We start from the raw sequence: 17,463 nt of genomic DNA on the forward strand, positions 1-17,463 counted from the left end.
CCCAAAAGGGGACTGTCCACGAGGAAAGAGAACAAAAACCAATAAACAACAAATCCTCTCACCTGTAATGTGATGCTGAAATCCTCTCATCCCTCACACCTCCTCCTTCCCAATCCCTTGGCATCTCTCTCCCTACCTCCCATGCCCCTCGGCCGACAATCCTTCCTTCCATCACCAAGCCCTTGCCTGCCCCACCCCTCCTCAGCAACTCCCTCCTTCACCCCTCTCCCTCACCCCTCCCCACTACACATCTCCCCTCCCTCTCCCTCCCCACCCCCCCCCCCCCCACTACACCAACATTGGCATCTCCCTTCCTGCTCCTACCCTGCCCCTCCCAAGCCCTTCCCTTCCCCTGCTCCCTCACTGCCTGCCTCCTGGGCTGAGGTGACCAACTAGGACATAGAACCCCCAGACCCAGCAGGCCAAAGATGCCTCAGATGCCCCCATCCACATTGGGGGTTCACCCACCCACCCAATTCTCCGGATGGAGGTCCTGCCCAGGTTCCACCCCTAGATTGTGGGGGAGATCCCCCCTCCCCACCCAGGCTTGAACTCATGATCACTGCCACTATATCCGGCACAGACCCCCACCCCTCTCTTTTCCTTACCCCCACAATCCCCTACCCCTTCCCTCCATCCCTTTCCCCCATCTCCATCCCTTTCCCCTCTCTGACCCCTACCCCTCTCTATCTCCTGTCCCTCTATGTCCTCATGCTCCATCCCCTCTCCATCTTGTCCCCTCTCCATTCTCTCCATCCCCTGACCTCCTTTCTGTCTCCTCTCTCCACCTTCCCCCTCCTAACAGACAGAGCAGGGATTACAGTGCATGTGAACCTCCCAACAACACAAGTGAGTCCACAGTGAACGGGCAGGGATCAGGTATCAGTGAAACTGAGTAGGGGGTGTAACTGAAGTTATAAAAGTCAGTCCATGCGGCTGGGTTAAAGGCTGTCCAGGAGGAATACGATGCACTGTTGCATTTAGCCTCTCTCTGACAATGGCCGAGGATGGAGTTCATGGTTAGACCCACACACACAGTATAGGTGTTGTGTCTGGTCTCACTGATGTAGTGGAAGCAATTCTTGGGTACACTGGACAGGTTGACTGAAGTGTGTATAAAGTTCTGCCTCACCTAGGGAGGTTTGGTTGGAGGACTGCCAAAGCAGAATACAAGCTGTTGTTCCATCAATTTCTGGGAGCGTTCAAAATTGACAGAGTTTAAGCAACCTTTGAATCTGTTGGGGCCAGATACTGCATCAGGTGCTCCCCGTGGGTGAGACCAGACGTAGACTGGGAGATCATTTCATTGAGCCCCTTCGCTCTGCCTGCTGCAACAGCAAGTACCTTCTAGTGGCCAACCACTTCAATTCCGCACCCCACTGCCATACTGTCCACAGCCTCGCACACTGCCAAACAAAGGCCAGCTGCTAATTGGAGGAACACACTTTGTATTCCCTCCCTCGGCCTCTCTCTTTCCCTATCCCTGTCTCCTTTCCTCCCCACCCCCTTCCCTTCCTTCTCCTATCAGAGAATTCAAGATTCAATTTATCATCATGTAATAAAGACAGTGTAATATTACACAAAATTTGTTTTCATCTGCTGTAAGGCAGACAGATTTGCCGTCAGCAGAAATTACCTGAAGTGCCTCTTACATTCAGAGAAAGAGAAGCCAAACAGAGTCACCTCCAGCGCTCCCACAGCCTCACAGAGTCCCGTCCAAACCATCAGCATCCTAAGCTCCAGATCCAAACTTCCAACATGATCAGGTTCCAATACCTGGTACCTATTCAGCCAGTCTCCAGCTGTCCGCAACCCAGTGTGAATCCCTTGACCGCAGTCGCCAGCAGCCCATAGACTGCATGCATTCCTCGCCTTGAATCGCCAACAGCCTGCTGCCTGTATGTTCTTCAGCCTCGGAGCCCCTCACTGGTCTGCAGCCATGGTCACCATCTCGTGGGTCGTCTCCTCTGCTTCTCCTTCTCCAATAGGGGTTGATCTCCTTGTTTTCTGGTGCCCTGTGCCAGTCCTCTGCTTCCCTAGAGTCTGCAACTCCTCATGGCTGCTGCCGACTATAGCCCCCACCATCCTGTGTGCAGATCTAGCAGTCGCAGTATTTTTAAATGAAGAAATATTTTAAAATCGTTCAAAGCCTGTATGGAGCTGACTCTGCTCCCTGCTCTTCACGGGTCCGCACCAGCGGCAGTGCAGCTATTATAGCAGCTCCATGCCCTTCTTAGTTCTCTGCTCTCCCCATCACTTCTCAGCTTCTTTTGTTTCTATCCTCCCGCCTGTATCCACCTATTTATTTCCTCCTCCTTCCCCTTCTTCTCCTCCTTCCCAGGTGTCTACCTGTTTTACCTGATCCCTGTTGAAGGATCCAGGCCCGAAGCCTTGGTCACTTCCTGTGGATGCTGTGTGACCTGCTTTTCTCCAGCACGTTTTATGTACTGCAGAGGAGGAATTCAGGCTGGATCTAGGATCAATACAGATCATTGGTCTCTGCTGCCCTCTGTTGCTCTCACATTTACCTGCTTCCCCAAAGAGAACATAAAAACCGGGGCATGAGACGGCCATCTGGCCCGTCAAACCTGCTCCACCATTCAGTGAGATCATGGCTGATCTGGCCATGGGCTCATCTCCACCTACCCTCCTGTTCCCCATAACCCTTAATTATCCTATTTTGCCAAAATCTATCTGTTCTGTTTTAAATACATTTAATGCTTCCTGGGCGGAGAATTCCACAGATTCACCGCTCTCTGGGAAAAGTGGTTCTTTTATGTCTCCGTCCTAAATCTACTCCCCCCGAATCTTGGGACCATCCCCTAGTTCTGGTCTCACCTGCCCACAGAAACAACTTTCCTGCCTCCATCTGATCTACCCCTTTCAAAATTTTAAATCCCCTCTCAATAATGAATTAATTACAGGAGTATAATATACTCCTGTAATTCCTGTTTACTGCAGTCAAACAGGTAGAACCAGAGGACAACTGAACACTACAGCACTGAAACAGGCCCTTCAGCCCTTCTAATCTGTGCTGAACTCTTATTCTGCCTATTCCCACTGACATGCACTCAGTCCATAGTCCTCCATACCCTCCCATCCATGTACCTCTCCAAATTCTTCTTCTTAAATGTTAAAATTGACCCTGCATTCACCACTTCAGCTGGCAGCTCGTTCCACACTCCCACCACTCTCTGTGTGAAGAAGTTTCCCCTAAACTCTCCTTTCACCTTTAACCCATGTCCTCTGGTTTTTATCTCACCTACCCTCAGTGGAAAAAGCTTACTTGCATTTTATCTGTACCCATCGCAATTTTGTATAATTATCAAATCTCCGCTCATTCTTCTACACTCCAGGGAATAAATCTTTGCCTTAAGTACACCCAATGATTTGGCCACCATGGAAGCAAATTATAAAGGTTCACCACTCTGACTAAAGAAATTCCTCCATATCTCTATTCTACATGGGTGCCCTTCAATCCTGAAGTTGTGCCCTCTTGTCCTTAACTCCCCTACTATAGGAAACAACTATGTCACATCTACTGTGTCCAGGCATTTCAACATTCAAAATGCTTCTATGAGGTCCCCCCCCCCCCACTGTCCATTCGTCCATCCCCCCATAACCATTGCTCTGGTCTCCAAGGAGTACAGTCCAAAAGCCGTCAAACGTTCCTCATAAACTAATCCCTTCATTCCAAGAATCATTCTTGTGAATCTTCTATGAACCCTCTCCAATGCAGCACATCCTTTCTCAAATAAGGATCCCAACATTCAACCCTGAACTCCAAGTGAGGCCACCCCAGTGCCTTATAAAACCTCACATCACGTCCCTGCTCTTGTATCCTATCCCCTCACTTTTGAGTATCCTGTACAAGGACTCCCAAGTCCCTCTTGCACCTCTGAATTTTGAATTTTCTCCCCATCCAAATAATAGTCTGCCTTATTATTCCTTCTCCCAAAGTGTATGACCATCCACTTTCTAACATTATATTTCATTTGCCACTTCTTTGCCCGTTCTCCTGTGAAGTCTCTCTGCAGCCTCTTTGTTTCCCCCTCACTACCTGCCCCTCCATCTATCTTTGTATCATCTGCAACCTTAGCCACAAAGACATTTATTCCACAACCCAAGTCAATAATGTACAACATGAAGAGAGGCGCTCCAACACCCACCCCTGTGGAACACCACTGGTAACTGGTAGATAACCAGAATAGGATCCCTTTATTCTTACTGTTGCCTGCCAATCAATCAATGCTCGACCCATGCTAGTATTTGGAGTCTGAAAGGAAGAACAGAGAGGGATGGGTGAATACCACATAAGTCTCCTCTCGCCTTTCTGTGCTCCAAAGAGAAAAGCCTCAGCTCTGCTAACCTTGCCTCATAAAACTTGTTTTGCAATCTAGGCAACATCCTGATAAATCCCCTCTGCACCCTCTCCATAGCTTCCACATCCTTCCTATAATGAGGTAACCAGAAAGGATCACCACACAATACCTCTCTACTCCTGAACTCAATCCCTCAATTAATGAATCCCAGCATCCCATAGGCCATCTTAACTATCCTATCACCCTGTATGGCGACCTTGAGGGGTGTATGTATTTGAACCCCAAGGTCCCTCTGTTCATCCACACTCTTAAGTAACCAACCATTAACCTTGTTCTCAGCCTTCTGGTTTGTCCTTCCAAAATACATAATCTCACACTTCCCTGCATTGAAATCCATCTGCCACTTTTCTTTCCATCTCTGCATCCTGTCTATTTCCTCTTGCAACATTCAACCACCTTCAGCTCCATGCACAACTCCTCCAACTTACTGACCCATCCTTCCACCTCTTCATCCAAGTCATTTATAAAAAATCACAAAGAGCAGGGGTCCCAGAACAGATGCTTGTGACACTCCACTAGTCACTGACCTCCAGGCAGAATATTTTCCTTCCTCTACAACTCTCTGCTTTCAAACTACAAGCCATTTTTTTCTGTCCACACAGCCAAGGTTCCACTGATCCCATACCTAATGATTTTCTGGATGAATCTCTTATGGGGGACATTGTCAAATGCCTTGCTAAAGTCCACGTAGACCACATCTATTAGTGAAGTTGGCAAAATTTCCCCAGTGTTGGCTGGGTGGGTCATCTTTGGTGCCAGGAATAGGGCAGGATTTGTTATGTCCTGAGGAGATCCCTCCGTTCAGGCTTGTTCCTCTGACATTCCCTTGCTTTGGGTTGGCAGGGCAGCAGAAGGTGGTTCAGTCAAAGACTTTCAACGAGCTGTACTCCCACTGGAGGAAGATGCGGTCAGAGGTGGACAGCATCATGCTGGCCCCCGAAGTGGCGAAGAACCTGCTGGATGACGAGCAGGTGTCGGTGGTGTCCAACCCAGTGAAGACCAGCTGTGGGCTGGGCAGGCTGGCTCTGAGTCAGAAGAGGCTCTTCCTCCTGTCTGAGGCCCACCCTTATTGCAGGGATATTGCCCTCTTACGGGACATTGAGGTAGGACCCCGCCTGCCTCCATCCCCTCTCATCACAAGAAGAATGGAAGGAGCAAGAGTGGGGCCTTTGGCCCGACGAGCCTACTCCACCATTCAATAAGGTCACTGCTGATCTGACCATGGACTCAGCTCCAACTACACGCCCGTTCCCAGTCACACTTCAATCCTCTCTTCCTCCATTGGGTCCAAATCCTTCAAGGTTCTTTTTGAATATTTTATTTATGATTTTCCAAACTTAAACTCAAACAATTATCAACATCATCCATGTCAATGTTAACAGAATCAGCATTTACAATTATCCATTCTATAAAAAGCTTTCTACAGAGTTCAGGCTCTTTCAGTCCCCCTCCCCCCACCCCTCACCCTCAATATTTAACACTTAACTAACCAGAGTTACATACGACATTGAAGACACTCACAATAAAGGTATGAAACATATATCAGGGGTTTATGGGTTTGTCACATCACGGCAGCAAGAGCTCAGGCTGCTTTCTTCTCTTGACTTTTCCTGGTTGGAATGGAATGGTACCCCCCACCATCAACTGGGGAGGTAGGGTAGTGAGACGTGATGGTTCACCCTATAATCGTGCTCCTATGGAATTTAGGTATGGTTGCCAAATTTTCAGCAAAGTGTTGTATTTTTTTCCTTTAAGTATAAGTGATTTTCTCCAGGGGAACACAGCTTTGCATTTCTGTGTTCGAGTGAGTAATGCTCAGGCAGGAGTCAGATTTCCAGGAAACCGCTATGCATTTCCTGGCCACTGCCAATGTGATCATTACAAATTGGATTTGGAATTTGGACAGATTCATTGTAAGTCTTATGTCCATTATGATTCCCATCTGGAACAACTCTGGATTCTGTGGGAATTCTTTACCTATGATTTTTTTCTAGGACTTGATTTAGTTCCACCCAGAGGGACTCACTTTGGTACATATCCAGGTTATGTGCACGAAGGTTCCTATCTCAATGCCATATCTGAAGTATTGGTTTAGATCTGTTCAATTTTTGCAGTGTCAGGTACAGCTGGTGCAGAAAGTTGTATTGTACCAGCCTTACCGCGCATTAATAATTGCGACACAGCTTGGAGCAAGAAATGTTTTGCCAAAATTAACTTCCATGTGTTCCTCCTTCAAATCATGGCCTCTATGTCACTGAACAGTGGTAGGGCCATAGTTGGACCTAATTTGTCCTGCAGTAAAGATCCAAATCATACTAATGCCTGAGTTGTTAAAAACAACATTTACTGCCCCCATTCATAACAGTCCTTTATGCACCTGATGCCATTAAGATGCCAGGTGTCCAGGATCTTGTTACCATCAATGATATTAATCTATTTGGAGTTGTGGGTGTTTTTGGGGACAGCCACACTTTGATTCCTAAATATTGGTTAATTTTATACCAAATGAGGACAATTTGTTTCCCAGATAACAATTTAGTGTCCAGTTTATAAATAAAGTCCTCTGCTACCTTCTCACCTACCTCGTGCAGGTCAATTTATGCCCAGGATGGTACACCTCCCCCTTCAGAGTGAGGTGATGTATCTCGACTGGGCTGCCTAATAGTATTTTTGAAGTCTGGCATTCATAGTCTACCCAGACTGTAATCCCAGGTCAATTTTTCCATAGGAATATCCTTATTCATGAGAGCAAATTTTGAAAGAATCTTCGGGGTAATGACATGGGCAGTGTCTGGAAGAGGTACTGAAGTTTCGGCAACACATTCATTTTAACACAGTGACCCTGCCCACTAACATTATGGGCAGGGACATTCATTCCTCTCAGATGCCGTGCAGGTAGATAAGATAGTTAAGAAGCCTTATGGGATGCTGGGCTTCATTAATAGAGGGACTGAGTTCAAGAATAGAGAGGTCATGTTGCAACTCTACAAATTTCTGCTGAGACTACACTTGGAGTATTGTGTTCAGTTCTGGTCACCACATTACAGGAAGGATGTGGAAGCTATAGAGGTGGACCTTACCACACTTTTCCCCCATTCAATAAACACATCATCTGGTGGGAACCTCAGCTCCACATCTGCCCCACATCCCCTCTTTTGTGAAGATTCTGTCACCTCCTGTCTGTATTGAAACCTCTGCTTCCAGCACACTCTCAAAGTTTCAAACACTCACTGCCTTCTGGGAGCAATCCCTCATCTCTGTCCAATGGGCAGACCCAGATGTTTCAAGCACTGGGCCCTAGTTTTCCATTCTCCCTCAAGGTGAAACCTATCACCATCATACATGTGCACACTCATCCATGCGCGCACTCATTCACACACACTTTAAAACACACTCGCATGCATTTACACGCATGCACATTTACACACCAACATGTCAAGAATGATGGGTGTGATTCTCAGAGGTCCTGTTCCTCTGCTGTGCACTCCCCCTCACTGGAGGGGGGGTGTGTGTGTGGAGAGTGAAGGAGTGTGCCCTAACATGGTGTGTTGTGCCTCCAGGAGGTGGAGCCAGGGGTGCCCACATCAGGCCTGCCCCGCAAGGTGCCCAGCCTGAAGATCAAAGTGCGTGGCCGGAAGGAAGTGTTCACCGCAAACCTGCGGTCCGACCGCGACCTGTGGGCGGTGATTCTCCAGGAGGGGTGGGCCGGCAAGGTGCTGTCCGAGAGGCACAAGGTGAGGGGAGAGGGTGGGGGAGGGAGGAAGGGGTGGGCCAACAAGGTGCTGTCCAAGAGGCACAAGGTGAGGGGAGAGGGTGGGGGAGGGAGGAAGGGGTGGGTCAGCAAGGTGCTGTCCGAGAGGCATAAGGTGAGGGGAGGGGGTGTGGGAGGGAGGAAGGGGTGGGTCAGCAAGGTGCTGTCCGAGAGGCACAAGGTGAGGGGAGGGGGTGGGGGAGGGAGGAAGGGGTGGGCCAACAAGGTGCTGTCCAAGAGGCACAAGGTGAGGGGAGAGGGTGGGGGAGGGAGGAAGGGGTGGGTCAGCAAGGTGCTGTCCGAGAGGCACAAGGTGAGGGGAGGGGGTGGGGGAGGGAGGAAGGGGTGGGCCAACAAGGTGCTGTCCAAGAGGCACAAGGTGAGGGGAGGGGGTGGGGGAGGGATGAAGGGGTGGGCCAACAAGGTGCTGTCCAAGAGGCACAAGGTGAGGGGAGAGGGTGGGGGAGGGAGGAAGGGGTGGGTCAGCAAGGTGCTGTCCGAGAGGCACAAGGTGAGGGGAGGGGGTGGGGGAGGGATGAAGGGGTGGGCCAACAAGGTGCTGTCCGAGAGGCACAAGGTGAGGGGAGAGGGTGGGGGAGGGAGGAAGGGGTGGGTCAGCAAGGTGCTGTCCGAGAGGCACAAGGTGAGGGGAGGGGGTGGGGGAGGGAGGAAGGGGTGGGCCAGCCAGGTGCTGAAAGACAGACATGTGAGGGAGGCCTCAGCCCAGGACGGTGGAGGTTAGCGAAAGGAGAGGGTAAGTGGGGGGAGGGCAGGGATTTGAGGGGTGGAGGGGAGGGATGGAGAGATGGGGTGAGGGAAGGGCATGAGCCCAGGGTGAGGGGGATGGGGAGTGTCAGACAATCGCCCCGTCTCCACTGGCATGCTTTCTCTGACAGCCTCTTCCTTTCCACAGGACCCTCAGTATGACCAGCAAGCACACAGCAACATTCAGCTGATTCACGCTGTAGCCAAGTGTGGCTCCCACCCCCGGACCACCCACGTCCTCTCACAGTTAGCACAGCTTGACCGCACCATACAAGAGGGTGAGAACACACAACCCACTCCCCCTTGCCGGACCCACTTCCATCTGCATAGCACCTGTCACGTCCTTGCCATCTTAATGATCCAATGTGCCTCGTGTGAGACCATGCTTTCATTTTGCCTTGTAGCTGGTAAATCAATGCCATTCCTTTATTATTCATTGTCCAAAAGTTACAAGAACAACATTAGTCTACAATTCAGACTATTCACACAAAACACAAGTTACAATCTGAAACATGATAATCTCTGTCAATACCATTCAAACCCTTAGGGGGCCAACCATTCCCAGAGACCCTCCAGTCTCCCTATGGGCACTGAGTCTTTCTGTTCCAGGGATACACGATCATACAGGTGTCCTCAGACGAGGGGTAGACAGTCAGACCGAGCTGAACCCTCGACAGCCCTCTGCCTGGACCCATGGATGGCCATCTTGGCCTGGCCCAGTAACAGACCGACGAGGACAGCCCTCGACCAACCCTCCTGCCTTCGTAACCAGGTGCCCAAAGATCAAGAGCGTTGGGCTGAAATGCAGCCAGAACGTGAAGACCAATCCCTTTAAGCACAGGAGCAGGGACTGCACCCTCACACACTCCATATCTCTATGAAACACGGTCTCAACCAAACCGCTGAAGTGAGAGATAGCTGGTGAGTCTATGAATCAATTTGACTTGTGACTAGACCCACCACCTTCACCTTTTTTAGGCAAATCACAGATTTCCTCTCCATTTTCACACTCGCTATAATGACAGGATGCCATCGCTCCCCACCATTGCCCTTGTGCATTTTCCAACCGTGATCGTTGGGGACAAGTATCATGACCGCATTCCAATGATGAGAAAGAATTCTTGGCCACAGGGGTCACTGAAATCACTGGCCCAGCGTGACTCCTGTGGGGCCCAGGTCTTTCAGAAAACGGGTCTGGCATATTTATAAAAAAACCAACTAGTGACTAAAGTTGTGCTAACTCAGTCCTCGGAGTACACCATTTGTATTCCCCACGTCGAAACGAGAGTCCAAGATGTGAGTCCTTTATCCAGACCATGAGATAGCAGAGCGATGAACAGAAATCCCTGGATGCTTCACGAACTGGCTCCTTGGCCTTCTGCCAAAGCCTCCCGAGCTCTTTGAAGGTGAGACCGAGGCTCCCAGATCTTTGAGACACTGTCAAAATGTCATTAACAATCGATCACCAAGGTAATCAGTGATGAACCAGCGGTGAAGTCACCGATGTTAAACTTTTAATGAGTAAATTAGGCAAAAAATGGTGGTTCCAAGGTGGAGTAAATTCAACCTGGCAAACTGTCAGCTAATTGCTGAAACTGCATAGTTGAGGACAGCAGGGCTTCACTCACAGGCAGAAGATTTCTTCTGAACAGACGCCCAAGAGCTCCCACGCTATACTCATAAAACCTCCTTTCCATTCAAATCCCATTTTAGCCGTTTAAATCATTTATCTGTCACCGTCTTCCCAGCAGTGTGCACCATGACTTCTGCACTGTCGCTCTGACAGAGCAAAGCTCTCACTGCCCGTCTCCTGCCGACCTCCTGCGTTATCCTAGTGCGGGGATTTGTTCTGGGTCAGCTGTGATTATGACAGAGTGTGACGTGTGTCCTCTCCCATTGCAGTGCTGCCCGTCGTTCCCCAGATGACTTCAGACGCTCTGAAGCACACGCTCCATCTGTCTGACAGCCACTTCAAGCCCTGCCCCGTCAGTGTGCTGCTCTACATCCCCGGTAAGTTGTGTTTGGGAATGGGACCCTGTTCCCATGGGAAGCTGTAACATCTTCTGACTGGGCAACACCTCCCACCGCTGCCCCCTTACCCTTCACATCGAACACCTCTCAACTTCAGCAGACTAAGCCATCTCATCTCTGTCCGAGTGACTGATCCCGACTGTGAAACTCTCAGCCAGGGTCAGCTCCGCACCCCATCAATTCCCAAAAGAATGTCAGTGATCATATCTCATCCTTCCAAATTCATCACAGGATACAAATCCCTTACCCCATCTCTGCCTCCCTATCCACTCTACTCCCCACCCCCTTGACTATTCCCCCACACCCTCACCTCCACATCCATCCTCTTGCCTTTCCAACCCACTCACCTTTTCCTCTCACTTCGACTCCACCTCCTACACCCTTCACTCTGTGACTCACTGTAACACCCTAACCGAACCCCTGCACTCTGTGACTCATTATAACACCACACCTCACTAGGCCTTTTCAGACTGCAGTTTAAAATGAAAACTGCTGGGAAATTTTCGTGGGAACCCTCACGTGAACCTGCAGTGTGAAAAGATTGGCCCAGAAATTTTTCAAACAGGTCCACAGCCCTACCTCGTAGGTAGGGCCATGGACCTGGGTAATTTTTCCAGGCCACCCTCTCCCTGAGGTGTGAAAAGGCAAATAGCCAAGCAGGCAAAGCTTGCTGCATCATATAGGCGATTAAAATTTAAAGATTCATACCTCCTGCCAACAGCAGGCCATTATGGCACAATGTATGAGGAATGGCTGTCCTCATTAACCATAACCCCTCACGGCTAGAATTGCTTTGTATTTCCCAGAGTGGTTCCAGCTGCATGAGAGATTATGGGAAATTAAGTCAGCCATTCCTCACGCATTGTGCTGCCGTCACGATGTGCCAAAGTGGTCCCAAAGCACGGGGTGGGGGGTGCGGGCAGGTGACTGACCGACGCACGAGAGGGAAGGAGGGAGGGGGCAGATGGGTGACAGATGAACGGACGGGGGGTGGGAAACTTATTCCTGTGAGTGCATAACGTATCATCAGTTGGGGACAGGACCCTCCCTCCCCACCCCCGAGTTACCAAGGAGGGTAAATTCTTGGGAAGTTGGACCACAGTGTGAAAGGCCCGGGAGGTCCTGCATTCCCGGGATTTCTCCAGATCCAAGTATGGTCACCTCTCGGCCGGCGGTGTGAAAATGCCTGATGGTGCTTTCACACCGAGATCCCAGTAAATTCACATGTCAATGACCAGTGTTTAAAGCTGGGTCACATTGGATCAGAGCATTCACACTGAACCAAGAACAGATGGTTCAGTGTGATCTTTTACATAGGGACCTGGCATCCTGGTGCAAAAGGAGGTGGGACCTACAGTTATACAGTGCTGGTGTCACGGGAAAGTGGGTAACCTTTTACACGGGAGCCAATGCATTTCGCATTGGCTCTGATACTACCTACCTTGAAGGTAAGAACTGGGATGAAAATGATCCCCCCCCCCCACCCCCTTACTGTTTTGGTTGTGTCCACATTCAGGGAACAATGTATCTGTATTCCCAGATCTCTCTGCTCCTCCACACTCCTCAGTGCCCTACCATTTACTGTACATGTCCTACCTCGGTTTGCTCTTCCAAAATGCAACATCCCCCACTTTGAAAATCTTCCTCACTGTTCACTACATTTATCTTTGTGTCGTCAGTAAACTTGCTGATCCAATTTACCATGTTATCATCCAGATCATTGATATAGACAACAAACAACAATGATCCCAACATAGATCCCTGAGGCACACCACTTGTCACAGGCCTCCAGTCTGAGAAGCAACCATCCACTACCACTCTCTGTTTGCTCCCATACAACCAATTTCAAATCCAATTTACAACCTCTCCATGGATACCTAGTGTCATAACCTTTTAAACTAAGCTCCCATGTGGGACTTTGTCAAAGGCTTTACTAAAGTCCATGTAGACAACATCATAGCATTTCCTTCATCTACCTTCTTGTTAACTTCATCAAAAAACTCTACAAGGTTCATTAAAAACAACCTATCATGCCCAAAGCCATGCTGACTGTCCTTAATCAGCCCATGGCTGTCCAAATACCTATATTATCTCAGAACTCCTTCCAATAATTCACCTACTATTGACATCAGGCTCGCTGGCCTAAAATTACCTGGCTTACTTTAGGAACCTTTTTTTAAACAATGGGACTACAGGAGCTACTTTCCAATCCTCCATCACCTCACCCCTGGCTAAGGACATTTTAAATACATCTGTCAAGGCCCCTGCAATTTCTATACTAGTCTCCCTCAAGGTTCAAGGGATTTGTCTACCTTTATTTTCTGTAAGGCAGCAAGCACCTCCTCCTCCTTAATCTCCATATGTTCCATGATCCTTCTGTTTGTTTCCCTTCCTTCCTTATTCACTATACCAGTTTCCTGAGTAAATACTGATGCAAAAAAACTGTTTAAGATCTCCCACATCTTGTGAGGCTCCACACATACACACATAGACGACACTCTGATCTTCCAGGGGACCAATTTTGTCCCTTACTATCCTTTTACTCTTAATGTACTTGTTGAAACCCTTCGGGTTTAAACTTCACACTATCTGCCAAAGCAACCTCATGTCTTCTTTTTGCCTTCCTGATCTCTTTTTTTTAGTATTTTCTTACATTTTATATACTCTACAAGTACCTCATTTGCTCCTTGTTGTCTGTACCTATTATACATCTCTCTCTCTTGTTCTGAACCAATATTCATTGAAAACCAAGGTTCCCTATGCCTGGTAACTTAGGCCTTCCACTTACTGGACACATCCTTGCCAGAAAACAACTTATTCCAATCCACTCTTCCTGGATCCTTTCTCATTTCCACAAAATTGTCCTTTCTCCAATTTAGAATCTCAACTCGAAGACCAGACCTATCTTTATCCATAACTTGAAACTAATGACATTATGGTCACTGGATCCAAAATGTTCACACAGACTTCTGTCACCTGACCTACCTGGTTCCCTAATAGCAGGAGATCATGTATTGCCCTCTAGTTTGTACCTCTATATACAGTATTGATTTAGAAAACTTTCTTGAACATGTGACAAACTCCAAGCCATCCAGTCCTTTCACAGTATGCAAGTCCCAGTCAATAATGTGGAAAGTTAAAATCTCCTACTGTCACAACTTGCTGCGGGTTTTTTTTTTACACATCGGTCTGCTATCTCTGTAGATTCTCTCTGACTATTGGGCGGTTTATAATACAACCTTATCAGTGCGGTCACACCTTTCTCATTCCTCACCTCCACCCATATGGCCTCTGCCTTACTGACAATACTCCTTGTACTGAAATAGATGTACCTGAGAGTATTTCCATCACGTACAACCTCTGATTTCTGTCTATACATACAGTTCTCACATGACCCTTATCCTCCTCCACCTCACTATGTGCTCTAACACTCTGGTTCCCCTCGCCCTGAAAATGTAGTTTAAATGCCCCATGGCAGTACTAGCAAACCTATCTGCAGGAATGTTAGTTCCCCCTCCAGTTCAGGTGCAAACCAACCCTTTGGAACAGGTTCCACCTTCCCTTGAACCGAGCCCCCTCCTGCACCATCTCCTTAGCCACGAATTATCCTCCCATTTCTAGCCTCACTAGCACATGGCACAGGTAGCAATCCGGAGATCTCAACTCTGGAGGTCCTATCCTTCAATTTTGCACTGACTCTCTAAATTCTCCTTGCAGGATATTCTCACACTTCCTTCCCACATCATTGGACCACAACATCTGGCTGCTCACCTTCCCTCCTGAGAATAGGGAGAACTCAATGCGAGATATCGCAGACCCCTGGCACCAGGGAGGGAACAGATCATTTGGAGTTCTCAATCTCTCGCACAGAATCTCTTATCTGTCCCCCGAACTATGGAAACCCCTATCACTCTTTTCCCTCCTTCCTTTCTAAGGGAGCAGTCTCAGTGCCAAAGATACGACCTCTACAACTTGTCCCTGGTAGGTTCTCTCCACCAACAGTATCCAAAATGGTAGACCTATTGTTGATGGGAATGGCCACAGAGGCACTCTGCTTTTTCTGCCTCTTCCCCTTCTCTCTCCTGACAGTCACTCAGTTACCTGTCTCCTGACTTTTAGAGGTGACTGCTTCCCTGAAACTTCTGTCTATCACTTCCTCTGCCTCCCTTAAGATCCAAAGTTCATCCAGTTCCAGCTCCCTAACTTGGTTTGTCAGGAGCTTGTCAGGTGGACAGGGTTGTAAAGAAAGCTTTTGGCATTTTAACATTTATAATTCAAAGTATTGAGTATAGGAGTTGGGATGTAATGTTGAAATTGTTTAAGACATTGGTGAGGCAATATTTGGAATATTGTGCACAGTTCTGGTCGTCTAGCTACAGGAAGGATATCAATAAAATTGAAAGAGTGGAGAGAAAATTTACTAGGATGTTGCCAGGTCTTCAGGAGTTGAGTTACTTGGTACGAAGAGGAATGAGGGGAGATTTTAGAGAGTTGTACAAGATTATGAGAGGTATGGACAGAGTGGATGTGAGTAGGCTTTTTCCACTTAAGAGTGTGGAACGAGCTGCCATATGATGTGGTGAATTTCGACCCGATCTTAAATTTTAAGAATAAATAAGATAGATACATAGATGGGAGAAGTCTGGAAGGTTATGGAATGGGAGCAGATCATCGGGATTAGTGGAATAATAATTGGCACAGACTAGAAGGCCCAAATGGCCTTTTTCTGTGCTGTAGCATTGTATAGTTCTATGCTCTGAAACATTAAAAAAGGCGATTAAATACCAGCTTTCAGGGGCAGTGTGAAAGCACCACTGCAACATCGCACCCTGCACACTGACTCACTGTAACACCGCACCCTGTACTCTGTGACTCACTGTAACACCTGCCCTCTGTGACTCACTGTAACACCTGCCCTCTGTGACTCACTGTAACACCTGCACTCTGTGACTCACTGTAACACCTGCCCTCTGTGACTCACTGTAACACCTGCACTCTGTGACTCACTGTAACACCTGCCCTCTGTAACTCACTGTAACACCTGCCCTCTGTAACTCACTGTAACACCTGCACTCTGTAACTCACTGTAACACCTGCCCTCTATGACTCACTGTAACACCTGCCCTCTGTGACTCACTGTAACACCTGCCCTCTGTGACTCACTGTAACACCTGCACTCTGTGACTCACTGTAACACCTGCACTCTGTGACTCACTGTAACACCTGCCCTCTGTGACTCACTGTAACACCTGCCCTCTGTGACTCACTGTAACACCTGCACTCTGTGACTCACTGTAACACCTGCCCTCTGTGACTCACTGTAACACCTGCACTCTGTGACTCACTGTAACACCTGCCCTCTGTAACTCACTGTAACACCTGCCCTCTGTAACTCACTGTAACACCTGCACTCTGTAACTCACTGTAACACCTGCCCTCTATGACTCACTGTAACACCTGCCCTCTGTGACTCACTGTAACACCTGCCCTCTGTGACTCACTGTAACACCTGCCCTCTATGACTCACTGTAACACCTGCCCTCTGTGACTCACTGTAACACCTGCCCTCTGTGACTCACTGTAACACCTGCCCTCTGTGACTCACTGTAACACCTGCCCTCTGTGACTCACTGTAACACCTGCACTCTGTGACTCACTGTAACACCTGCACTCTGTGACTCACTGTAACACCTGCACTCTGTGACTCACTGTAACACCTGCCCTCTGTGACTCACTGTAACACCTGCACTCTGTGACTCACTGTAACACCTGCACTCTGTGACTCACTGTAACACCTGCCCTCTGTGGCTCACAGTAACACCTGCCCTCTGTGACTCACTGTAACACCTGCACTCTGTGACTCACTGTAACACCTGCCCTCTGTGACTCACTGTAACACCTGCCCTCGGTGATTCACTGTAACACCTGCCCTCTGTGACTCACTGTAACACCTGCACTCTGTGACTCACTGTAACACCTGCACTCTGTGACTCACTGTAACACCTGCACTCTGTGACTCACTGTAACACCTGCACTCTGTGACTCACTGTAACACCTGCACTCTGTGACTCACTGTAACACCTGCCCGCTGTGACTCACTGTAACACCTGCCCGCTGTGACTCACTGTAACACCCGCCCTCTGTGACTCACTGTAACACCTGCCCGCTGTGACTCACTGTACACCTGCTCTCTGTGACTCACTGTAACACCTGCACTCTGTGACTCACTGTAACACCGGCCCTCTGTGACTCACTGTAACACCTGCCCTCTGTGACTCACTGTAACACCTGCACTCTGTGACTCACTGTAACACCGCACCTGCACTCTGTGACTCACTGTAACACCGCACCTGCACTCTGTGACTCACTGTAACACCGCACCTGCACTCTGTGACTCACTGTAACACCGCACCTGCACTCTGTGACTCACTGTAACACCGCACCTGCACTCTGTGACTCACTGTAACTCCTGCACTCTGTGACTCACTGTAACACCTGCACTCTGTGACTCACTGTAACACCTGCACTCTGTGA

The 17,463-nt window shown here is 48.7% G+C and overlaps 1 protein-coding gene across 6 annotated transcripts in view; it reads left to right on the forward strand.

Annotated features, from left to right (window-relative positions):
- The window catches only part of LOC138735888 (DENN domain-containing protein 3-like), a 92,155-nt gene that overhangs the window by 67,247 nt on the left and 7,445 nt on the right, over nucleotides 1–17,463 (forward strand). For all 6 annotated transcript variants that reach the window (XM_069884483.1, XM_069884482.1, XM_069884485.1 and 3 more), the window contains 4 exons: nucleotides 5,226–5,485; nucleotides 7,943–8,116; nucleotides 9,047–9,176; nucleotides 10,801–10,908. In XM_069884483.1, coding sequence (XP_069740584.1) covers nucleotides 5,226–5,485; nucleotides 7,943–8,116; nucleotides 9,047–9,176; nucleotides 10,801–10,908 — 672 coding nt within the window. The remainder of the gene's footprint in view (nucleotides 1–5,225; nucleotides 5,486–7,942; nucleotides 8,117–9,046; nucleotides 9,177–10,800; nucleotides 10,909–17,463) is intronic.

This window comes from Narcine bancroftii, chromosome 6 (assembly GCF_036971445.1).
Source record: "Narcine bancroftii isolate sNarBan1 chromosome 6, sNarBan1.hap1, whole genome shotgun sequence".
Classification (NCBI taxonomy): Eukaryota; Metazoa; Chordata; class Chondrichthyes; order Torpediniformes; family Narcinidae; genus Narcine; species Narcine bancroftii.